General features: G+C 39.8%; 2 protein-coding genes and 1 long non-coding RNA gene across 3 annotated transcripts in view; 1 reads left to right on the top strand and 2 right to left on the bottom strand.

Moving 5' to 3' along the window:
• Positions 1-22,620, bottom strand: part of LOC118495137 — a 470,232-nt gene that overhangs the window by 66,822 nt on the left and 380,790 nt on the right. The window lies entirely within an intron of this gene.
• LOC116034886 (NLR family CARD domain-containing protein 3-like) overlaps positions 1-22,620 on the top strand; it is a 972,843-nt gene that overhangs the window by 574,676 nt on the left and 375,547 nt on the right. The window lies entirely within an intron of this gene.
• Positions 19,303-22,620, bottom strand: part of LOC116038069 (protein NLRC3-like) — a 49,161-nt gene continuing 45,843 nt past the window's right edge. The window contains exon 10 of the mRNA XM_036001612.1: positions 19,303-19,999. Within this exon, the coding sequence (XP_035857505.1) occupies positions 19,464-19,999 (536 nt within the window). The 3' untranslated portion in view covers positions 19,303-19,463. The remainder of the gene's footprint in view (positions 20,000-22,620) is intronic.

Genomic DNA, 22,620 nt, shown 5'->3' with positions numbered 1-22,620 from the left:
TCTTCTCCTCCCTCCTAATTCTCGAACGCTCATTCGACTTGGCGCTCGGGTCTTTGTGTCCCTCTGCCTCCTCTCTTTGGCCAACGCTTCGCATAGAAACTTCCATTCACTCCATCATTAACCCTGCGCTCTGCCTCTGGCTAACCCCGACACCCCTCTGCTCCTCTCTGCTATCACTCCATGCTCTGTCCGTTGCGTCTTCAAATCCTCCGCTCTCTCCCCAGGACGCTGTCCATCAGTCTCGCATCTTCTCATCCCGTTCTCTCCCTCTCTCTGCTCACTCCTCTCCACATCCTCCTATTCCTGACCAGTTCCAAACATTCTTCGGCTTCTGCAACGCCTCGTTCTGAGTTTCTCGACATGCCTCTTCTGCGTTATCCCTGCCACTACTTCGGCTATCTGCTTCCTCCATGCCTCCCGCTCTCGCTGCGCTCTCTCCCTCCTTCCTTCATCCTCCCTTCCTCCTTCACTTTCTGCCCTCCTGCTCTTCTCTCGCCTCCTTCTCCTCGTCCTCCCTCTCCTCCTCTCATCGCTCTCATCTCTCCTCTCTCTCCGCTCTCTCTCCTGCCGTCATAAAAAACCCGTCCTATTCTAGTTGAAAATCTCTCTCCCTCTGCTCTTTCTCTTCTTCGATCGACTCACCATCTCTCGGCTCGCTTCTTCTCACTCCTCCTCTTCTACGGGTTCCCTCCGGCCTCTTCTGTCTCACTCCTTCTTCGTCTCCCTCTCCAAAGATCCTCTCTCTCTCTCCCTCCTGTCTAAGCTCAGCTGCATGCTTTGGTCCCTCCCTGCCCTCTTCTCCTCAGCTCCTTCTCTTCGGCCTCTCCTCCTCTCCGATTTCGCGTCTCTTTCGCTCTGCATTCTTGCGCTACTCCCTCTCCCTGCCTCTCTCGTCGCGCTCTTCCTGCAGCCTCTCTCCGGCTCTCACTTCTCCCTCTGCTGTCTACATCTTAGTAGCGCAAAGTCTAACTAACAAAAGCTGGACATTTTGTCTTGTCACAGACGATCGAGGTGGAGTTATTGCCTCAAACAACTGTACAACACGACATCAACAGCCGCTAGCTGTTCACACACAGACCACATCACCCGCACAGAACTCACAGCATGGCATCAACCGGCTCACACCACAGCACCCAGCACACTACACGTACGAAAAACACACACAGCAGTCAGCACCCACTACATGCACAACCACACATCATACCCGAGGCTCACACACACATTCACACGACATGTCTCCTGACTCAAGTATCTCTCTCATTAAGCTGTTACCGTTTCCATTGTAACTTAATATGATTTTCGCTGTGACCCTCGTCCTTATCAGTAGCTACGCGTACTGGATTCGTGTCGTTTAAATCCTCGCAGACTCTCTGTGGTCGTCCCTCCCCGGCTGGGGATGCTGATCGACATTCTCAAAAAGGTTCTATAAACTACACAAATTTGGGGATTTCTTTCAACCGAAACTGTAAAAGAAGAGGTAAGCAATAGGATGGTTGCGGCACTACAACGCCATCCTACAAGATCACAAAATGATCAGAGCATTGGTCGCTTACTAAAAAGGTACCCTATCTAGGCTAAGGGCATCATCGTAGTCGCATGAATTTGGGTGTTTTAATAATTTTATACTGGGCCTTTTAGAAATAATGATTAATGAGATCCCTTGAAAATACTGTCAAGAATGTTGAAAAAAAGCTATCGCAAAAGAGGCGGGAAAAAATTATGTCTTTCTGTCTACGTTTGTAGCGTAATATCGCCATAGCTCACGGGAAAGTTTGGCTTTTGCATTTGGTATTGGAGAACGCTCAGACTAGAAATGCAATGACTTACGTATAAAGCACGGAGAATACTTCAGTACAGTGTGAAATGATTCTGGCTCGATTGAGGTTCGTCGACCGTCCCGCTTCACGCCTAAACAATCGTAACTAAACCTCAAAAATCAATCATAGAATTAATGAATTTTCTTCGGCTGATCTTTACCCAAAATACAGAATATCATTTAATTGATTTTCAGAAGCAAACACATGCGATGGCGTCTCCTCCTACGACCCGACTCGGATCCGCCGTATTCCACCACTGCGGAAAGCTGCACGTTATCTAGAACCCAACTGCTGCGCTAATTTGGGACATAACTACAACAACAGACAAGCATTATCAGATTATTTACGGGGCCACTTCAGGTCATTAAGTTTATACAGCCTGGGAGCAAAATCGCTTCCAATATGTGGCTTTGAGAGGTTTACCATCTGTATGTACAACATCCTTCCTCACATGTCTTTACGCAGAGTGATGAATGTACTAAGTAGCATTTACTCCAGTTACTGTACTTTCAGCTCCCAATGTTGAGGTACTTGTAGCTTTAACTTGAGTCCTTTTCTTTTCTATGGTCCACACTTTCTCCTTCTACTACTGAACTTCCATGGGCTACATTTCAGAGAGTAATTCATTGTACTTTTTACTCCACGACATTCATCTGTTTACAGCTTTAGTTACTAAGTTACTTTACACACTTCGGATTAGTCTGCTAGCAGGCCAAACAGCTACTTGGACTCTGTTCCTGTTTCTAAAAGCGTGATGATTTTTAAAACGCCGTTGGAAGTATCACATTACGTCTGGGCTAGTATGGCAGCGACGAGGACGACAAAGGCGACAATAACCAAAAAGACCACCATCAGAGCAACGATGATACTGAATCAGAATATTGAAGGATGAGTTGGGCCTGAAGTAAGAGTAGAGAATAGATGAAGATGCAGGAGGATTGATTTCTCATGATGATCAGTCCTCACAGGAATGTCTTGTTACTTACTGGATCATGGATCAGAGAGAGGTCTGGCCTGCAGTTGTAGTTAAAAATAGCAAGACACATTGATTTGTGAATGATTGAATCAAGAGTAGAGCGCAGTCATGTCCAGAAGTATGTTATAAAAACTATCAATTCCTCACTCAGCACAGATCTAGCTACACACACACACACACACAGCATTCACACACACACACACACACACTAACGTTTTCACAGCTCTGTGCCGGCTCCAAAAGAACTGACAACAACAATCCCAAAGCAAAGCTCTCCGTCTCGCCTGTGACTCCCACAATCCTACGCCGTGTGGCGCTGCAGGTGGAGCCGGTTAAAAGATACATTCCACGACATACACTCGCTAACGGTCCGCATACGTTACGCCTTCACAGCCAAAGTAAGTAAAGTGCTGTAACGTGACCAGTCTTTAGTGCAAGGGGCGATAAACTGTGACCCGCCCACAAGAACTTAACCAGTTTAAATACATTCTTTAAGAAGCAATACATCCATAAAATGCACGTTTCCACTTGCCAAAAAGTGATCGTAGCTCCTAGCTTGTGTTTGAACGGTTGTTTCTGAAGAGAAGATGAGATGTTCCTATGGCCACTTGGCCAGTGGGAATGCAAATGGGAAAACGGTTTTGGGGGAGAGTAGTTAGTAGAACTGTTTAGAAGTGGACTGTTTCTATAACTACGTTCCTGTAACTACTTGGTCGGAAAGAGACTATAAATGCAGATATAAATTTAATAAAAAAGAAATAATAATTATCGATTTTCAAATATTGCACCTGTCAATACAGAACGACATATTCTGTAGCCTATTTTGCCGTCAATACTGCCGACGTTGTCTTTGCTGTAATCAAATCAGTATATATTTATGTTTAACATGAAGTATACTACTGCTTATTTCATTTTATCAATGGGAAACATACATGTGTACAGACAGGGCTAGCAGCAGTGCCGCATCAGACACGTTTCTGGTGTGTAAAGACAAAGAAAACGCCACGCAGCCGCCACGCAACTGACACGCAACAGAAACGCCACGCCACACCACCTAAGGTCTCCTTCACACCTGAGCAGTTTGGTCCGTTATAAATGAACTCTGGAGGGTTTGGTCTGATAGTCGGTTGGTTTGGGGTGGTGTGAAAGCTCATCTGAACTCTGGTCCACTTGATAACGGGGGTCTCGGTTCTCTTCCAAGTGAACTAGAGTTTGGTTCACTTCAGGTGAGAACTAGACTGGGTAAACCCAGCCCGATCTGACGGCGATTTGATTTCACCCTGTTCAATCTTTTCAAAGATTGAGCTTGATCTGGTGATAGCCAGACTAGTTGAGAACGTGATCTGACCCAAACACAGGAAGTGGACCAAAGACAGAGCATTTACTAGCCTGCAGTTTACACCTTTCACACAGTTTAGAGACTTAAATATCTGGTTTAATGGATGATAACTTTCAGATCCATATGTAATGTGTGTGAAAGTTAGTTCCTCCAGCAAATGTGAATGCCTGAAACTCTCTTTTTTTCAATTTACAGCGTTAAAATGCATTAATTTGTTCTAGCGAGTCAGCTTCCAGTAATATTACAGTTAGCTCCAAACAGTGGCCTAGGTTTTAACAGACACTCTGCTCCAACTCCTCTTTAACACAACTAAAGACATTTAATGATACAGCCAACACTGTCAGCTGCTCACATTGTTCACCTTCCTCTAAAATATGACAAACACTAAAGCAGAACCAGAGAAGCCAACACGGTAGAAATGTAGTGGAGCTTCATTATTTCGGAGAGTTTCCCTCTGATATTCTGTCCAATCAACAAGCGACTGCTTCCACCACGTGACGTGTGTTTACAGTGTTTGCTGCGTTTGATAAAGTGCAGTGTGACGCAAACCGAACCAAATGAAAAATGCAACAATGTTACAACTTCAGCCCCGAATCTCACCGAGCCCACCGAACTATAGAGGAGACACTAACAGAGCACACTGTTGCTCAGCAACAAGCGCAGATCGATAGAGTTCAGTGGTGCAGATATTTCATACAATGTTAGTATTATTCATATTTTAAAGACATTCATATTAATTAGAACAGTTTCCACTTTTGCACATTTTTTGTACAACTTCACCTTCTTCACATTGAAGCCTGCAATTCAGTGTAGTGACAGCTTTTCAGAAAACCTTTAAATATTCCACTTTAGTATCATACATGTTTGGTGTTATTTAACATGTTAAAGAAATATAAACTAAATACTATTCCAACTTTTCCAACTATTCTTACTGCTTTACCTTCTTTCACATTAAAGCCAGCAATCTAGTTAAACTTTAGCAATTTAGCTTTTCAGCATTCACAAGCATTTTCTGCAGGAAATGCATTTACTAGTTACTTTTCAGATTAGTTTTTACCCTTCCTTCATGTTTTGTGATAAACTGAAGTATGATGTCATAAGATTGTCATTAAAAAGAATAAACGTGTAAAATAAGAAGAAACTAAATGTCAAAGTTCAATTCAGTTTTCAGTTTATTTAAGAAGAGGACAGATCAAATTAATAAAACAAATGATTATACATAAAAATCCCAGAACCACAACCGGCTGTTCTCATGTGTCTAATCCACCGAAGAAGCCTGTGGGATACCATATATATATATATATATATATATATATATATATATATATATATATATATATATATATATATATATATATTTATTTATATATATTAGGGCTGTCAAAATAACGCGTTAATTCCGATTAATTAATCTGAGAAAAAATAACGCGTTAAAAAAAATAACGCAGATTAATCCATTCCATATTGACGTTTGACCCGGAGCCGTTCTAGCCCCCATTGGACTGTAAAATGAAGGAGGGAGACGAGAATGTGCTGCCTGGATCATTAACTGGAACATTTACTTGTAAAAATCTTCTTCCTGCCAACCCTGGCTACCGAAATCTGGTGCCACTGATATGTCTGCTCTTCTCTCTGATGCTCTGAAGATGACACAGGCAACACAAACACCGCTGCATGTGACGCTAGTTAACACTATACTCGACACCAGCTAACATTAGCCTACCGCTAGCTAGTTAACACTATACTCAACAGCAGCTAACGTTAGCCTACCGCTAGCTAGTTAACACTATACTCGACAGCAGCTAACGTTAGCCTACCGCTAGCTAGTTAACACTACACTCGACAGCAGCTAACGTAAGCCTACCGCTAGCTAACACTATACTCGACACCAGCTAACATTAGCCTACCGCTAGCTAGTTAACACTATACTCAACAGCAGCTAACGTTAGCCTACCGCTAGCTAGTTAACACTACACTCGACAGCAGCTAACATTAGCCTACCGCTATTCAGGTTGTTACAAACTACAAATACCTTGGCATTGTACTGGACAACAAGCTGAAATGGGACTCTTGGACTGATCTTTTGCAAACTAAGACACAGCAAAGAATGTACTTTTTAAAGAAACTGCTTGTTTTTAATGTCAATAACAAAATGCTCCAAATGTTTTATACTGCCTTTATTGAAAGTGTTCTAACTTGCTGTATTATCTGCTGGTTCAGAAATGCCACTGAGTCTCAGAAAAAGACAATCAGAAAAACAGTTTTAACTGCCAGCAAGTTACTTGGGATAACACTACCGAGCATTGAACACATTTACAAAGACAGACTGGTGAGAAAGGCCAATAACATTGTATGTGACTACACACACCCCCTGGCATCTCATTTTAAACTACTGCCATCTATGCGTTGTTTCTGCCTACCCCTTCTGACCAAGAACAGATCTAAATTCTCTTTCGTACCACAAACCATAAAAGCCTTAAATCATTCAAAATAAGCTAGTCGTCCAGCTGGCCTGATCATACCCAAGGGTGTATAGTGTATTGTAGTGTGTGATGTATATTCTTCATGTTATGCCTGTCGGTGTCTGATGTATGGACTATTTGTTTGTATCATATGTCTGATGTCTTGTCATAAAGTGCCTTGCGATTGTGCCGCAAACCCAACTGCTCCATGGGGACAATAAAGTTATCTACTACTACTAGATTAAAGTCAAAGTAGCAATAGGCTACCACAGTGTAGAAATACTCTGTTACAAGTAAAGATCCTGCAGTAGAAAGTCTACTTGAGTCAAAGTTGGCTACATACTTACTTAGCACTAACTTGAAGTATTCAAAGTAAAAGTATTCACTGTGTACATTTCAGAGTGTGAAATTATGGAGCCTTCAAGGTTCTGAAAGATTATATATTTTCTATCTTAGGTACAAGTCTTATTATGGTGTGCAACCAGATTAAAATGATAGATTTGTAAAGCCTTCAGTCTGAAAAGGTTTAATGAACAGGCTCTTTTGGCGCGTTCATGCACAACACTGATGAGCAAGTTGAGCAAAAGTATGAAAGAGACCAACAGGTTCTCTTCCAAGTGAACTAGAGTTCGGTTCACTCCAGGTGAGAACTAGACTGGGTAAACCCAGCACCATCTGACGGAGATTTGATTTCACCCTGTTCAATCTGAAAAGATTGAGCTTGGTCTGGTGATAGCCAGACTAGTTGAGAACGCAATCAGACCCACACACAGGAAGTGGACCAAAAACAGAGCATTTACTAGCCTGCAGTTTCAACCTTTCACACAGTTTACAGACTTAAATATCTGGTTTAATGGATGATAAGATTCAGATCCATATGTAATGCGTGTGCAGGTTAGTTAATGTGAATGCCTGAAACTCTCTTTTTTTCAATTTACAGCGTTAAAATGCATTTGTTTATTCTAGCGAGTCAGCTTACAGTAATCAACTACAACACAGTATAAATGTAGTGGAGCTTCATTATTTCTTCATGTATTTATAATACAGGATAATTGATTACATTAAAAACGCAGGTATTCTTACCAAACTTTTTCAAAATATTTTGAAGCTAGTGACAGTCTGCTGATTTAAGCCTTGATACAATTTAAACAGGTGAGTTATATAAACAGTTGTTATGAAGTGTGAGATTAGCTTCATAGACCAAAACCGTTTTTTTGTACCAGGCTGTAAACATGTTTATTTCTGATGTAAAGTCTGGATTTTTTCACATGGGGGTCTATGGGGAATGATACGAGGAACTGTTCAGTGACACACATAACAAACATAGTTTTCAGCATCTTACTGAGATATTAATAATCACTTAAATAAAACATACATGACCTGACACAAGCTAGCATTAGCTCAATTCAGTATCAGGACAGTCACTTAACTTCCTGTTAGCTTAAAAGAAGGTTTAATGTTACCTTTTGTGATATTAAATTCAACACTTTAGTAATAGTATAATATTATAAAACACATTTTTCATCTGTGAAATATTATCCCATGTTGCTTAGTTTAGCATTTCTTTCACATGAACATCCAAAAGCAGTACAACTATCTTTTTCTGAGTCTTTAAGATCAGTTGTCTGTCCCAAGATGGCGGCGGCACAGACGCAGTTTAAACACATTAACTGTTCAAGTCATTTTTTTAAGCAGCAGCAGCAGACATATTCTGATTAAAGCTTTTGTCGTCTTAAAGGGATACTTCACCGATTTAGCATTAAGCTTTGTATCAGTAGAAACCTAGTAGTATTTTTGAATGACTGTGCTTCTCTCCCTCATGTCCCCCTGAGACCAGAGATCTCTGTATTGAGGGTCTGGAAAAAAGCCTCTTATGACGCAAAAATCGTCATTTTGCGTCATAAGAGGCTTTTTGCCCAGAAGCTATGGACTACAGCCAGTAGTAGGACCTACTTCCGCATGTTGTCAACCCGCCCATAGGGGGTTGGACTGCCGACATTCTCTGAAATTTCACGAAACAAAACAAGTGTCAGCCATCTTGAATCCTCGCGTAGCTTAGTGGTTTCTCAGCATCAAAACTTTAGATAGATAGATAGATTCATTCATCCCGAAGGAAATTTTAGAACAACAATTATGTGCATTCAAACTACCGCACATGTGTACCACCGGGATACATTGGTACAGATCAGAGAATATGCAGGACACTTTATTACAGACGGAATACTCGACACAGCTTCGCCCGCCGGCTATGGAGACCAGCGGTGTTGCTCGAAGCCTCTGGCCGGTATTCATCAGCGGGGGACGTTGAACAAGTTTGCGGGTGGCAAAATCGTGTTTGTTGTCCGCTCATTTGACAACAAACTGGACTACATCCAACTTCAACGAAACTACCAACGCAAGTTCAGAGACTGCTGTGTTTTTGTTGTTGTGGAAACAATTGCTGTAGCGGACTATCCAGCTACCAGGCTGCTCTGTCGCCGGGTAAGACTAGCTAGTGGAGGTGAGCTGTGTTAACACGGACTGCCTGGTGCAGAAATGGGGGTGCTTGTATCCAACTAACTGCTAACTGCTGGTGGAGTTTGTGTTAAATGCCGACCATTCTACCTTCCACGCAAATTTGTATACTCGGTGATACAGTACCAAGCGCTAATGCTAGTAGCTAGCTATGTGTTAGCTGAACTTAACGGAGCATATCATGTGTGTACACTAAATGTAGCCTGTTTCGTAGGTCGTTTTTATATATTTTAATTGTGTAACCAATTGAGCCACGGTGAAACGTTGTTTCGTGTATATGGTTGAAATGAGAATAAAACACACTAAAGTTGAGTTGACTGTCTCACTGTCTGTCTGTAACGGTAGGCGTGGCTTGGGAGTAGACGCTAAAGCAGCGAAGCAAGTGCATTCTGGGATTTGGTGTCTTTCATCCACATGAGCCAAAAACATATTTTCTGGCTTTTCTCGGCCTAGAAGCCACGAATTTCTAAAATAAAATTCACATTTCTACTACATAAGTGACCCAATTTAAAGATATATTCATCTTTCCAACAGTGAAATATCCCTTTAAGTGACAATAAACTGAATATTTCAGCAATTTGACATCACCTTAGTAAACAGCGATGGGGATTTTTGTGAACGAGCTGGTGTCTTTTAAGGTTACTATTGTGAGAAAAAGTTTTACCACATAGATCACAGCTGTACGGCTTCTCTCCAGTGTGAACGCGCTGGTGTTTTTTAAGGTGACTACTGTGAGAAAACGTTTTCCCACATTGTTCACACCAGTACGGCTTCTCTCCAGTGTGAACACGCCGGTGAGATTTAAGGTTACCACTATAAGAAAAGGTTTTACCACATAGATCACAACTGTAAGGCTTCTCTCCAGTGTGAATGCGTTGATGTCTTTTAAGGACCACACTCTCAGAAAAAGTTTCCCCACATTGATCACAGATGTAAGGCTTCTCTCCAGTGTGAATGCGTTGGTGACTTTTTAGGGTACTCTGTAGTGTGAAAGCTGCCCCACATTGATCACAGCTGTGGAGATTGTCTCCAGTGTGAACTCTCTGATGAATCTTTAAATATCCAGATGTTGTGAAGGATTTGTCACAGTGTTGACAGTGGTGACGTTTGGGTCCCTCTCCTCCTCTCCGTTTCTATAGCAACAGACAAACAGAGAGAGAGAGTTAGTGAACAACCTTCTTAAACCCTGGACTTGCTCTCACTCACAATTTTCAGTCTTCATACAATAATTTATGACAAAATGAAGGTAAATATGTGCCGGTTGCAGACATGTTATTATGGAAGCAAATGTACTTTTCATAACTTTAATAAGTTCAGAAATATTCTACATTTTTCAGGCAAGTTTCCCCATTCAAATGATTGGTAATTTAAAAACTAAAACATTTGCACTCTCTTCAGTTTTACTTTCAGTTAGAAATCCCATGGTAACTTTAAAATAACACAAACCTTTCATACATTCTGGGTATTTTTCATCCTTTAAATCTCATTCAAACCTTTTGAAATACATACATTAATTTGAAGTCAAAATAAAGGTAAAGTTCTTCTGGTTGCAGACATGTTACTATGGAAGCCATCTGGCTCTTCTCAGTGTTTCCCACAGGTTGAGAATTTACTGGTGGTGGTGTGTGGCGCAGGATGATGGCTAGGTTTAGTAATAATGGGTCAGTTATAAACTAGTCAAAAGAAGGTGAAAACAATGACTACACAACATTATCAGATCATTTAGAAAGAAAAAACTATTTACATATTAAACAAATTAGACTTAAAGATGACACAGATATAGATGAAAATATTGCGACACTATGCGGCATCTGACACAATTTCAGGGTAGTTATTAGGGCTGCACGATATGAGGAAAATATGTGATATTCCGTAACGTTGTTGAATATCGCGATATTGATATAACTTGTGATAAATAAACAGATATTAAAATGTAGCCTACTCAGTTCTGCTGCTTTCAGTTTTTTGCAAAAAAAACAACAAATCGCTCGTTAAATTTTAAATAAATGACGAAAAAGTGTAGCCATGACGTGCTTTGACAATTACATCAGTTTTTGTTTTTTATGCCAAATGTTAACGGTTCAGCACATAAAATACCCATAATACTATACTCCATACAGAAAATGACATGTTATTATTAATCTCAACACTGTTTCCTCCTAACTCCTGTTAAATCACATAAGACTAGGAATATCTAAAGTAAATTCTTGTTCATTTTGTTTGTTAGATCTTTGTTCATTTTTTGAAGTGTATTAATCTGAGTTTTGGGGTTCCTAAACATAGCCCAAAAAATTCACCGTTGTTTGGAAAGAAAATTGAATTCAGATTTTATCTACCTGGGCGGTGCGCCCAAGTAGAACCAATGTATGGGAAACTCTGCTAACCTCAGTAGTGTGGACGTGAGGTGTAAACATAGCAAAAGATTTTCATTTTAAAAATGTTAAATAGTGTTAGGTAACCACCCAGGCTTAAAGAAATGGATTGTTGACAAGTAACCAAAATAGCTCAGAATTACATGAAATCAATATGTTGTTAGAGTGGTATTGCACAACAGTAGAACTTATAAATCCAGGATAACCGATTAAGCGAGGCTTGACCTAGTCTGATCAGAGCATCCTGGTGTTCTGTGTTTCACGACGGCAAAGACAGGCTGAGGAGGAGAGACTAGGTTGAGTCAGGATGAGGAGGAGAGACTAGGTCGAGTCAGGATGAGGAGCAGAGACTAGGTCGAGTCAGGCTGAGGAGGAGAGACTAGGTCGAGTCTCGCAGTCTGCGCTTCTTTTCCTAGAACTCGTATTTCTTTCAGAGGACAATAAATCCATATTCTTAGATCTAATATTGATAGTCTTTTGTCCATATCTTATTCATTTTCGGTCGTTTTATTGTCGTTAGCTGTAATGCTAAAGCAGTTTTAGCTTTCCCATGATGCTTTTGAACGTTTTTGACCAGAGGAGTTGCTTTTCAGGGCCCGTGAAATAAAGTCGGAAAAATACATATTTGACCGACCCACAATGCTGCAATATATAGTATTGATTTTGGCTTTTTTTGAATTGATAGACATTTTGAATTGAGACATTTGAATATAGTGCTCACTGCTCATATGCCTACATGTATGTAGTTGGATAAGTTAGTAAATTACATTTGAGGGGGGGCACTTTGAGGTATAGTGCCCAGGGGCACCACATTGTCTTAATACGGGCCTGCCTCGTGGTGCATTCAAAGTTTTTGTAAAATACCATTTTCTCATGTTTTTGTCGTTTAACAGCAATGTACTGGTGAAATAAGTTATTATTCTTATGTTATTATTACATTTTTAATAAATCATTTAAATTCCTCCCGTTTTTACGCTGTATTAATATTTATTAATATTGAGATTAGATTTCTGGGACTCTTCAGTCTGGAGTAACCTCTTTCCTTCGCTCACCTCCTCCTTCTTCCTCTTGCTCCCTCGCTCCTCTGAGTCTCCCGAGGCCTCACTGACAACTTTTCTGTTGCCCTCCTTCTTCTTCTCCTCCTTCTCCTTGTGTTTCTTCATGTACTCGGTGATAAGGTCGAGGTCCAGGTTGTCTTGAGGCTCCCATGTGTTATCCTCACTGGAAAGGTGAGTGCAGACAGAAGAAAATCTCCTCAGGCTTTGTTTTTAGGCATTACATTCTCACTCTAATTGCTAATTTGTATCATTCCTTTTTTCTATTGTCATTTTGTAAGGTTATTTGATGGTCTGCAACTTCGTGTCAAAATACCAAACCTTCAACTTTGAGGGCATGATACAATGCCAGAATTTATGCTGTAGATTATCTCCAATTTCTAAATGAACAAGATACTTATATATATATATATATTTATATTTATATTCATATTTATACTTATTTATATATTTTTCTTTTCTTTTCTTTTTCTTTTTTCAGGACCAAGAACACCAAGTATTAATATTATAGACTCATACTTACTCTGAGAACCCCTTCCATTTCAGCAGGAACTCTACTCTTCCCTTCACCACTCTGTGGTCCAAAACCTTCTCCACCACATACTCCTCCTCTTCCTCCTTTATTGCTGCAGCTGCAGGAGGTGCTGCAGGCTGCTCCTCCTCCTGGGCCTTCTTGCCCTTCTTTCCTGCTCCGGTCGCCAGCTTGACGTCAGCTGAGGGCTCCTTTGGTAGACCCAAGGAAGAACTAATGGGAGGTGGGAGAGAATTATAGTTTACCATGTTTTACTATATTCAAATGTTCTGTTTGAATGGAGAAAATGCAAGGGCTGATGAGGTGACCAATCCATAGGACTTCAGAGTGTGAAGTATCTCCTGCATTCAAACTGAAATAACTACTAAAATGTAAGCCACAAAAGTCATTAACTGGAGCTACAAGCTACATGCACAGTAGCAATCAATCAATCAACGACAGTTCATTTACCAGAAAATCACCAGATGTTCCTCGCCTTGCAAAACTCAGTTTGTTTCGGAAAACAAAAACAACTGAGCTAGCGAGCTACACGCTGAAAATGACAAGTTTAGAACAACGTTTTGATCGTGCAACAAGGCAGGCCTGGTTGGTTCTTTCTGGGAATAATTGTAAAGATTAACAAAGAATATGTTTAACGTTACGCCATTTTATATCTAACTGGGATGTTTTGGGACTGATTGTGGCAGGATTGCTGCAGACGAAGTAATGTTACACAGGGTGATACACTGGTGAGAGCAAATTACATTTAACCATGTATCAGCTAATTTAAATATCTCATTTTACCGTATTGTGTGAACAGTTAACTTCATTTTATATTAAATGTGGCTAGGGTTGGGTACCGTTCACATTTTTACCGGTGCCGGTACCGAAACCTGAAATTTGTATATATATATATATATATATATATAATATCTTTTTTTGGTACTTTCCCTTTGTAATAACAAAAAAATTCATTTCAGTTGTAAAAATAATTTCAAACCTATTTATCCTAGAGTAACTTCGCTCCGTCCGCACCTCTGTGTGTGTGTGTGTGTGTGTGTGTGTCTGTGTGTGTGTGTGTATGTATATGTATGTGTGTGTGTGTGTGTGTGTGTGTGTATGTATATGTGTGTGTGTGTGTGTGTGTGTGTGTGTGTATGTATATGTGTGTGTGTGTGTGTGTGTGTGTGTGTCTGCTCTCTGTCAACATGCAGATGGCGTTTCTTCTATCGGGGTGAAAATGTTCCACCTAAACAACTTCCTTCCTGAGACTATTTAGCAGAGCCAAAGTCATTGCGTCCGGAGCTTAGCGCCGCCCGAGACGATTGTGATTGGTTTAAAGAAATGCAAACAAGCCAAAGTGTTTTTTCTCCTATCCCAGAATGTCTGAGTAAGTGCATGTGTGAGACCGCGCGTTGATGTGTCTGAACAAAGGAACAAACTATTCTAAACCGTTCAGGAACCAGACGTGAAAAAGTCAAGCCTCCGAAGAAGCAATAAATCCTGACAGATGAATCAGTAAACTTGAACGGTATGGTATCAGGGGGGGTGTTCTGAACTGGCTGAGAAGCTATCTACATAACAGGCAACAGTTTGGGAAGATGGGTGAAAACATCGGCTTAATCTTAGCACAGAGTTTCCATTTCAGCTCAATGAGTCTTTACTGTGTTTAGCTGTCATTTACAGCCACTCTGCTTTCTCTCCTCTCCGTTGATCTATAACACAGACAGTTCACAAAGCTCTATTGTCAATAAAGTAAAAAAGAAAAGAAAAAGTTTATCTAATCCACTATCTAGGTTTGTGAAGTACCTCTGTTACTTTAGAGTGGTTGTTGTGTCCTGGGGGCTATTTCACATAACCAGGATAAAGGATTAAGCCGGGATATTCCTGTTATCCTGGATGAATTTAGCCTTGACTCAGTTTCACAACAGCAGAGGCAGATAAGTTATAAGTTATTATATAGTTAAGTTCATATTGTTGTTAGAAGTCTGATGAATATATTACTGCAGTTGTTGAGATAATTAGAAAAGGCTGATAAAGTTGCCAAATGTGTTTTAAATGAAGTCAGTTACTAAGGGCAATATATAAAGTGCTGTACATGTGTGTTTCTATACCAACGCACCTTAAATTATTTTAGTTGATTCATTTTTTTGTATTCTTTAACGACTATAATTTGGGAGGATTGTACATTTTTAAGAACATCCTAATTGTACAATCCTCCCAAATTATAGTCTTAGTTCCCTGGACCAGTAACTATATAGTGTAGACTACTGTACCTTCATGTAACAACAGGGAGAGGACACCTCAATGGTTTTTGACCTTATATTTAGCTGGGGGGGGGAAATAACTGATAAATATACTCTGTTACATTCATGTTTACAGTGTGCATTATATAGAGTCCAATGTCTTCAGTGTCTTTCTGTTCTATGTCCATATATACGAGGGAGTAAATCATATAATATGTAGAGAAGGAAACTCGGCCTCTATATAAAAAAAAAAACGTGAGAAAAAGCATGGCAGATAATAGCGGACCGACTAAATGATATATCTAAAAATATACATTTATGAACTACTGCTCTTAACTGAAAACATTCAATGAGTCACTTGTCATTTGCAAAAATTAACAGTTGTACACTTTGCATTAACAGCGAGCAGTGGAAGTTAATATGACTTAGGACATTTATATTTTAGCCCATGAGAGAGAGAGAGGGAGGAACAGAGTGAAAGAGATATTTATGCATCATATTCTAGTGTTGTAGAAAATTGATCTTCATGGTAAATTTCCTAGTACCTATCTCTCTCCTGACTCACTGTCTCTCTCATCTGACTCACAGCTCTCCTCACTCTGATAGTCTACTGATCCCCTAGTTCTCCTTCACCTGACTCACTATCTCTCCTCACCTGACTCGACCTAGTCTCTCCTCCTCATCCTGACTCGACCTAGTCTCTCCTCTCACCTGACTCGACCTAGTCTCTCCTCCTCATCCTGACTCGACCTAGTCTCTCCTCCTCATCCTGACTCGACCTAGTCTCTCCTCCTCATCCTGACTCCACCTAGTCTCTCCTCCTCATCCTGACTCGACCTAGTCTCTCCTCCTCAGCCTGACTTGGCCTTCGTGAAACACACCAAGCCAGGCTGCACAGATTAGACTAGGTCAAGCCTGGCTTTATCAGTTATCCTGGATTTATAAATTCTACTTTTGTGCGATACCCCCCTGAACACTGACCTGAACATGGCTGGTATCAGAGTCCCAGTCTGCTGCTTGTCTTCTGGGGACCTTGTTGCTCCGCTGCTCCAGGTTCTGGTTGTCCTCCTCCATTCCTCTCTTGTCCTGAAATCCAGCAGATGTCCACTGGGGCTGCTGGACTCACTCTGGATTCTGTTCAGTACAAATCAAAGCAGCAGAGATATTCAGGAGCTGCTGTCTCCTCTCGTTTTCCTCACATCCACACACAACTAAAACAACAGTCGGAAAACTCAAAGCAGAGGCTGGAAAACTGTTCCATTTCCTTCCTAGCTACACAATCAACTCAGAGTAGTTTGGAGAAAACAGCATTATATTAAACTGTGAAAAAATCTAAACAACTGTACAATAAAAGGTAAACATTTTTTGTTTGTTATTAAATTGACTCAGAGCATTTCCACCTTTCACACACTTTACAGACTTAAATATCTGTTATAATGGATGATAACTTTCAGATCCATATGTAATGCGTGTGCAGGTTAGTTCCAGTGGTCTACGTGATACGCAGGAATACGCAGTATACCACTAAGAAAGCTCCAGGATTTCCATATACCCACTTAAAAATGCCCAATGATACTCAACAACATACTTTCCATTATATTTTTGATATATTTTGAATTGTCATCTGTTATTTTCTTCTTCACGTAGGCTAAATAAAGGTATTTCCACCATAAATTGGTGCATTAAACCGTATCCAAATGCAACAAAAATGCAGTTGCTGACGCTCAAAACTTCCCTGGGGGAGGACACCCAGACCCCCCACTATGATATGCCCCCCCCCCTTCCCCAAAGGCAGATTCTGGCCAATATATACAGTACAGTATACTCACTACAATACATTAGACTACACCACTGGTTAGTTCCCCCAACAAATGGGAATGCCTGAAACTCGTTTCTCAGCAGGCAAATTATTCAATTCATAGCTTTAAAAAACATTTGTCTATTCTAGCGAGTCAGCTTCCAGTAATATTACAGTTAGCTCCAAACAGTGGCCTAGGTTTTAACAGACACTCTGCTCCAACTCCTCTTTAACACAACTAAAGACATTTAATGATACAGCCAACACTGTCAGCTGCTCCCATTGTTCACCTTCCTCTAAAATATGACAAACACTAAAGCAGAACCAGAGAAGCCAACACGGTAGAAATGTAGTGGAGCTTCATTATTTCGGAGAGTTTCCCTCTGATATTCTGTCCAATCAACAAGCGACTGCTTCCACCACGTGACGTGTGTTTACAGTGTTTGCTGCGTTTGATAAAGTGCAGTGTGACGCAAACCGAACCAAATGAAAAATGCAACAATGTTACAACTTCAGCCCCGAATCTCACCGAGCCCACCGAACTATAGAGGAGACACTAACGGAGCACACTGTTGCTCAGCAACGGACGTTCTGTTTACCTGAATCTTAACAACAGCAGAATGGGAAGCTAACGCATGCGCAGCTCTGGCTTCTATTCGCTTTGATAGCCGTGTAAAAGAACAGTTATTAAAGTGTTTACCTGAGTGTGTGTGTGCGGGTTTACCTGGAGCTCTGTCTTCTTAAACCCGTTCTTATACTGTCTATGTTTAAAACTCACTAATAAATTACACAACTATCCCGCCGCCAGCTCGAGAGCACAGTGAAGCAACGAGACTTCCGGTTTCCTCCAAGTCAGGGATTTTCAGATTAAAAGTTTAAAATGAAAGAAGGCCTCCACCTGGAGGTCAGGAGGGGAACTACAGATACACATTCAGTTAATGAATCAGGTAGTGGTGGACTGGAACTGAGTACATTTACTCAAGTACTGGACTTAACTCGAGGTACTTGTACTTTACTTGAGTATTAAATAATATACAGCACTTAAATAATTAAAACAATTTGTAAGTATAAAGAGAAATAACTAAATATAATGTAAGCATTTAAATGTATGTTTCCACTAGACTCCATTTAAATAAAATAGCAATTTCATGATTATTAAACACACTTCATTTATAGTCGATAGAAAAAGAGAAAATATATATCAACTGTTCCAACAACAATCACCACTCTGGTTTGGTTGAAATAAACTCTTAATTCACCCATTTCCATGTGGAAATATGCTGGCTCTATACACGCTAAAAGTCCTGATTATTTACATGGAGTCTGGTGGGTTTGGTGATGGAGATTTCGGGGCTGTTTCATGTTAAACTAAAAGGATCTTACTCTTTAACTAAAAGGTCTATCTCTGTAGGGATCCTTTCATAATGTTGTCAGACTCTTAGAATAATAATCTGAGTCTGTCAGCGGCAACAACAGAACTTTTAGTGGATGGAAACTTTACCTTTTAATTAGGAGTTTAAACACGGACACAACAGGAAGAATAAATCCATCAAATCAAGTCACTAATAATCAGCATGTGGCCTTGTTTTATTTCATTCATTTTGCATTTAGTTGTTCCACATTCCCAGACATTTCAAACAATTCAATCATTGAGGTTATTCTACAGGTCAGATGAATAAATCAGCTGTTTACTATCTGACCTGGTCTGTTTCCTGCTGCTCCATCATTCTTTAGTGTCTGCTGGAAACAGTTAGCTTTCTATTTTCTGACTTTGTATGACATCATCAGTGTCTCTGCTTTCAGTCTGAACAGACCTCAACAGATTTAAAACCACATTCAGTCACAGACAATACAAACAGGGAATATAAAATGTCAGAAGAAGATTATTAAATGAAAAGTTCACACTTCTCTCTCTCTCTCTCTCTCTCTCTCTCTCTCTCTCTGTCTGATGTTCAAGAGAATTTTGAGTCAACTGATGAATGAAATCATGATGTGATCAAATGAACAAATGATCTCCCTCAAGATGAAAAGTATAGATTTTATTAAAATCATTTATAAACATTAGACTATATGATGATTGTTTATAGAAACATTTGTTTTCCAAATTTTAAATATATTACAATATGATTCAAGATATAAAGGACATAATAGTAACCAATAACAGTTGATTATTTTTTAGATGTTACATATCATGAAGTGTTTTTAGTCCAACAGTTCAAATGTTGATAATCCCAGAGATGAAATCAGATGAATGTTTTTGTGTTTGAGTCTCAGATCTGCTTCACAGTGCAGAGTGTGTGTGATGGTGAACAGACTGAACTTTGATTTCAGCAGCTGATCTTCAGTCAGTGTTTCTGTCCACAGGAGAGACTCTCAGTCCTGCAGAGGACACAGAGACACTGAGGAACCAGGGCCGAACCCAAATCCAGGATAAAGAGGTTCAATGAATGTGGTGTTGAAGGTGTGGAGGAGGATCAGTGAGTCAGAGGAGACTGTGTAGAAGGACAGAGAGCCAGCAGGAACGTCCACATACACTGCTACTCTGTGAGAGACAGAGGAGGTGGTGATGGATGTTAATCTCTTATTGTGCCTGACATAGTAACCATGTTCATCAGACCAGATCAGACTCCAAGACTGATCATTCCATCCAAACAAACAGTCTTCACTGTCTCCTCTCCTTCTGATTCCTCTGTAACTCACTGATATATTAACCTCTCCTCTCCTCTCGACCTCCCAGTAACAGCGACCAGTCAGACCATTTCTACACAGCAGCTGAACACAGCAGTCAAATCTGTCTGGATGATCAGGATATGACTGATCCTCCTCCACATCTGTCACCTTCCTGTTGTTGTCAGACAGTTTGAGGTATCTGTGTACTGTGTTTGTGTCCAGTTCCAGTTCACAGACATCTGATGAAGAGAACAAGACACAATACAGCTGCAGGTTATCATCTGATGATTTATTAACAACTTTCCTGACAATAACTGAAAGAAAATCATTCAAACGTTCATTTCATATTCAGCTGTGAGTGATGTTTAACAATCCAGTTCTAACAACATGAACAGTTAGTGAACATGAGAGTCAACATGTCAACAATGTTCAGCTTCTTGTCCTCGTGTTGACCCGATGATGACAGCTGATGATCCAAATCTAGAAACATCAACTGAATAAAGTCTCACTAATAAAACTGTCACATCTTCTTCTACTGCAGCACAAAGCAGCTCTGAACCATCTGCTTTCTAAAACTGATATTAGCTGATGTTCACTTTATAGAAATACCAGTTTATGTATGAAAAATGAGTATTTATGGTATGTTTGTGTCTGTGTCGTATATCTGATACCAGGTCTCCATCAGGGAGGAACTGGAAGATAAATCTACCTCAACTCACTTTATTACCTTTTAAACATCTTTGTGACATTAATTATGCCGTGTTGTGTTTATGAACTGTGAGTTTTTTCAACACTTATTTGTTAAAAACATCCAGAGAAGAAAACTGAAGGCTACTTGAACACAACAACTTATGTGTGAATAAAAAATAAAGAAACAAAGTTAGCTTTCTGTTGGCTCGACTGTTGATTCATGTATTTATGTATTTATTAGTTCTGTTGGATCAACGTGTTCAGTTTGTTCTTTTTGTGGATTTTAAATTAATTCATTAAATCATAACATCTTTACAGCCACAAAAACAGAAACGTATCTCATAAGAGAAATTTATCTTCGTACTTCAGGCAAGAAAATTTAAAAATCAAGAGTAGGGACCTACACAAATACTGTTAAATAAATATAAATAAAGATTTTATTTTATACAGTTAACTACATGAATAAATGGTGTTTCAGTTCATAACTGGGTAAATACAATAAAAAATACATTTCCCATAATCCTTTGTTTTGAAGTGAAGTGTGATGTATTTTCAGTGGAGTAATCTAAGTGAATTATTTTCTGTATAGCTACACTCCTAGCCAATCAGATGACTTTGTTGGGGAGTAGAAAAGAAATGAGGAAGTCAGAGAGGACATGTAGAGCACGTTGGAGGGAGAAACATGCAGTCAGCAGAGGAGAGAAAAACTTTAATATCCAGCTGACTGATGTTTGGAGACTAATGGACTTTTAAAGTTTTGGCACAAGTATCATGTTTGCAGCTAATAGTCGTGTGTAACTCTCAGTTTGGTAACTTGTTATCCCGTAGTTTTAAGTGAAGTTCAGGCAGGTTAGCTGTGTTTTTGTTTTCACTTGCTTTGGAAAAGTGTTAACTGTTAATTGTTGATGTTTAAGCTAGCGCCACCGTGAGGGACAGTCAGCTGTAAACACCAGCCGCAGCTTTCACCGAGGACCGGGAGACACTAGGAGCTTTCACCGAGGACTAGGACTGCACCATAATAAGAAAATATCTGATAACCTTGTTACATATCACGATAACGATATAATTATGAAAAATAACCTTAATTCTCAACTGTACAAAAGTAGTGTTTCAGACAGAGGGTGAATACAGGTATATGCAGACAGACAGTACAGGGTTTTCAAGTGCAGTTAAACGCAGCTTAATTTCACAGAGAGAGAGAGAGAAAGAAAAGAGACGAGTGAGACATAGTGCTTTGTTGTTGCAGGAAACACTCAGCTGTTCCACAAACTCCCGGGCAGTTCAGAGCTTGTACTTGGTGTTTTTAAACTTTCTTGTGGCAGAGATAGAGGCAGTGATGTTTCCTGTTTCCTGTACGGGACTCTCACACCGCCTCAAACCACACTGACAAATCTGATCTCCGGATACATGATTGGCCAGTGTGAGTTAAGTAGTTCCACAATGGAAGCGCCGTGCTGTTGTTTCTGTTTTTTTTTTGTTTTTTTTTATAGTTACTTATGTCTATTAGGGGTGCAAGATATATCGACTCAATATCGTTATTGCAATATATCGAAAGTGTCGCAATAAGTATGCAATATTTTGTTTATTTTGTGGAGCGCTGTGTCCCGTCCGTTGGCTGTGTGGCTTAGATGTGTTTGATTTAGAGCCCTTTTGAAACGCTATAATGATCATGTTTCATTGGCCAGTTACCGTGCCACTTGCACACATTGGTGCACGTCAGCGCACAGGTCCACTACGTGACAAACCCTATGGAGCGTACCACGTGACGTGTGTGCATATTTCGACAAAGTGATAGTGTAAGTGAAGAAATAGATAGAGACAACTAAACAATCAAATATAACAAATCAGAGCAGAGAAAGAAAAGTTGTGTCCTGTTCTCTTTATTTATTTATTTTATACTGTCCAACCAGTAGAACATGTGCTGTTCTGTAGACATGGTCCTTATTTATTTATTCATGTTGGACCAGTCCAATACAGTCAGTTGAAATAAACCTTGTGTTGTAAGAAAACTTGTTTAATTTGTTATAAATGTATTTTGATGCGTTTTCCCTTAACTTTTGTAATTTTACATATGTTTAAAAATATCAAAATTAATATCGATATCGTAATATTTATAATCAATATCGCAATATCACATTTTGTCAATATCGTGCAACCCTAATGTCTATAT

Source organism: Sander lucioperca, chromosome 5 (assembly GCF_008315115.2).
Source record: "Sander lucioperca isolate FBNREF2018 chromosome 5, SLUC_FBN_1.2, whole genome shotgun sequence".
Classification (NCBI taxonomy): domain Eukaryota; kingdom Metazoa; phylum Chordata; class Actinopteri; order Perciformes; family Percidae; genus Sander; species Sander lucioperca.
Note: the sequence above shows the minus strand (reverse complement) of the source record. Positions and strands in the feature narration are given on the sequence as shown.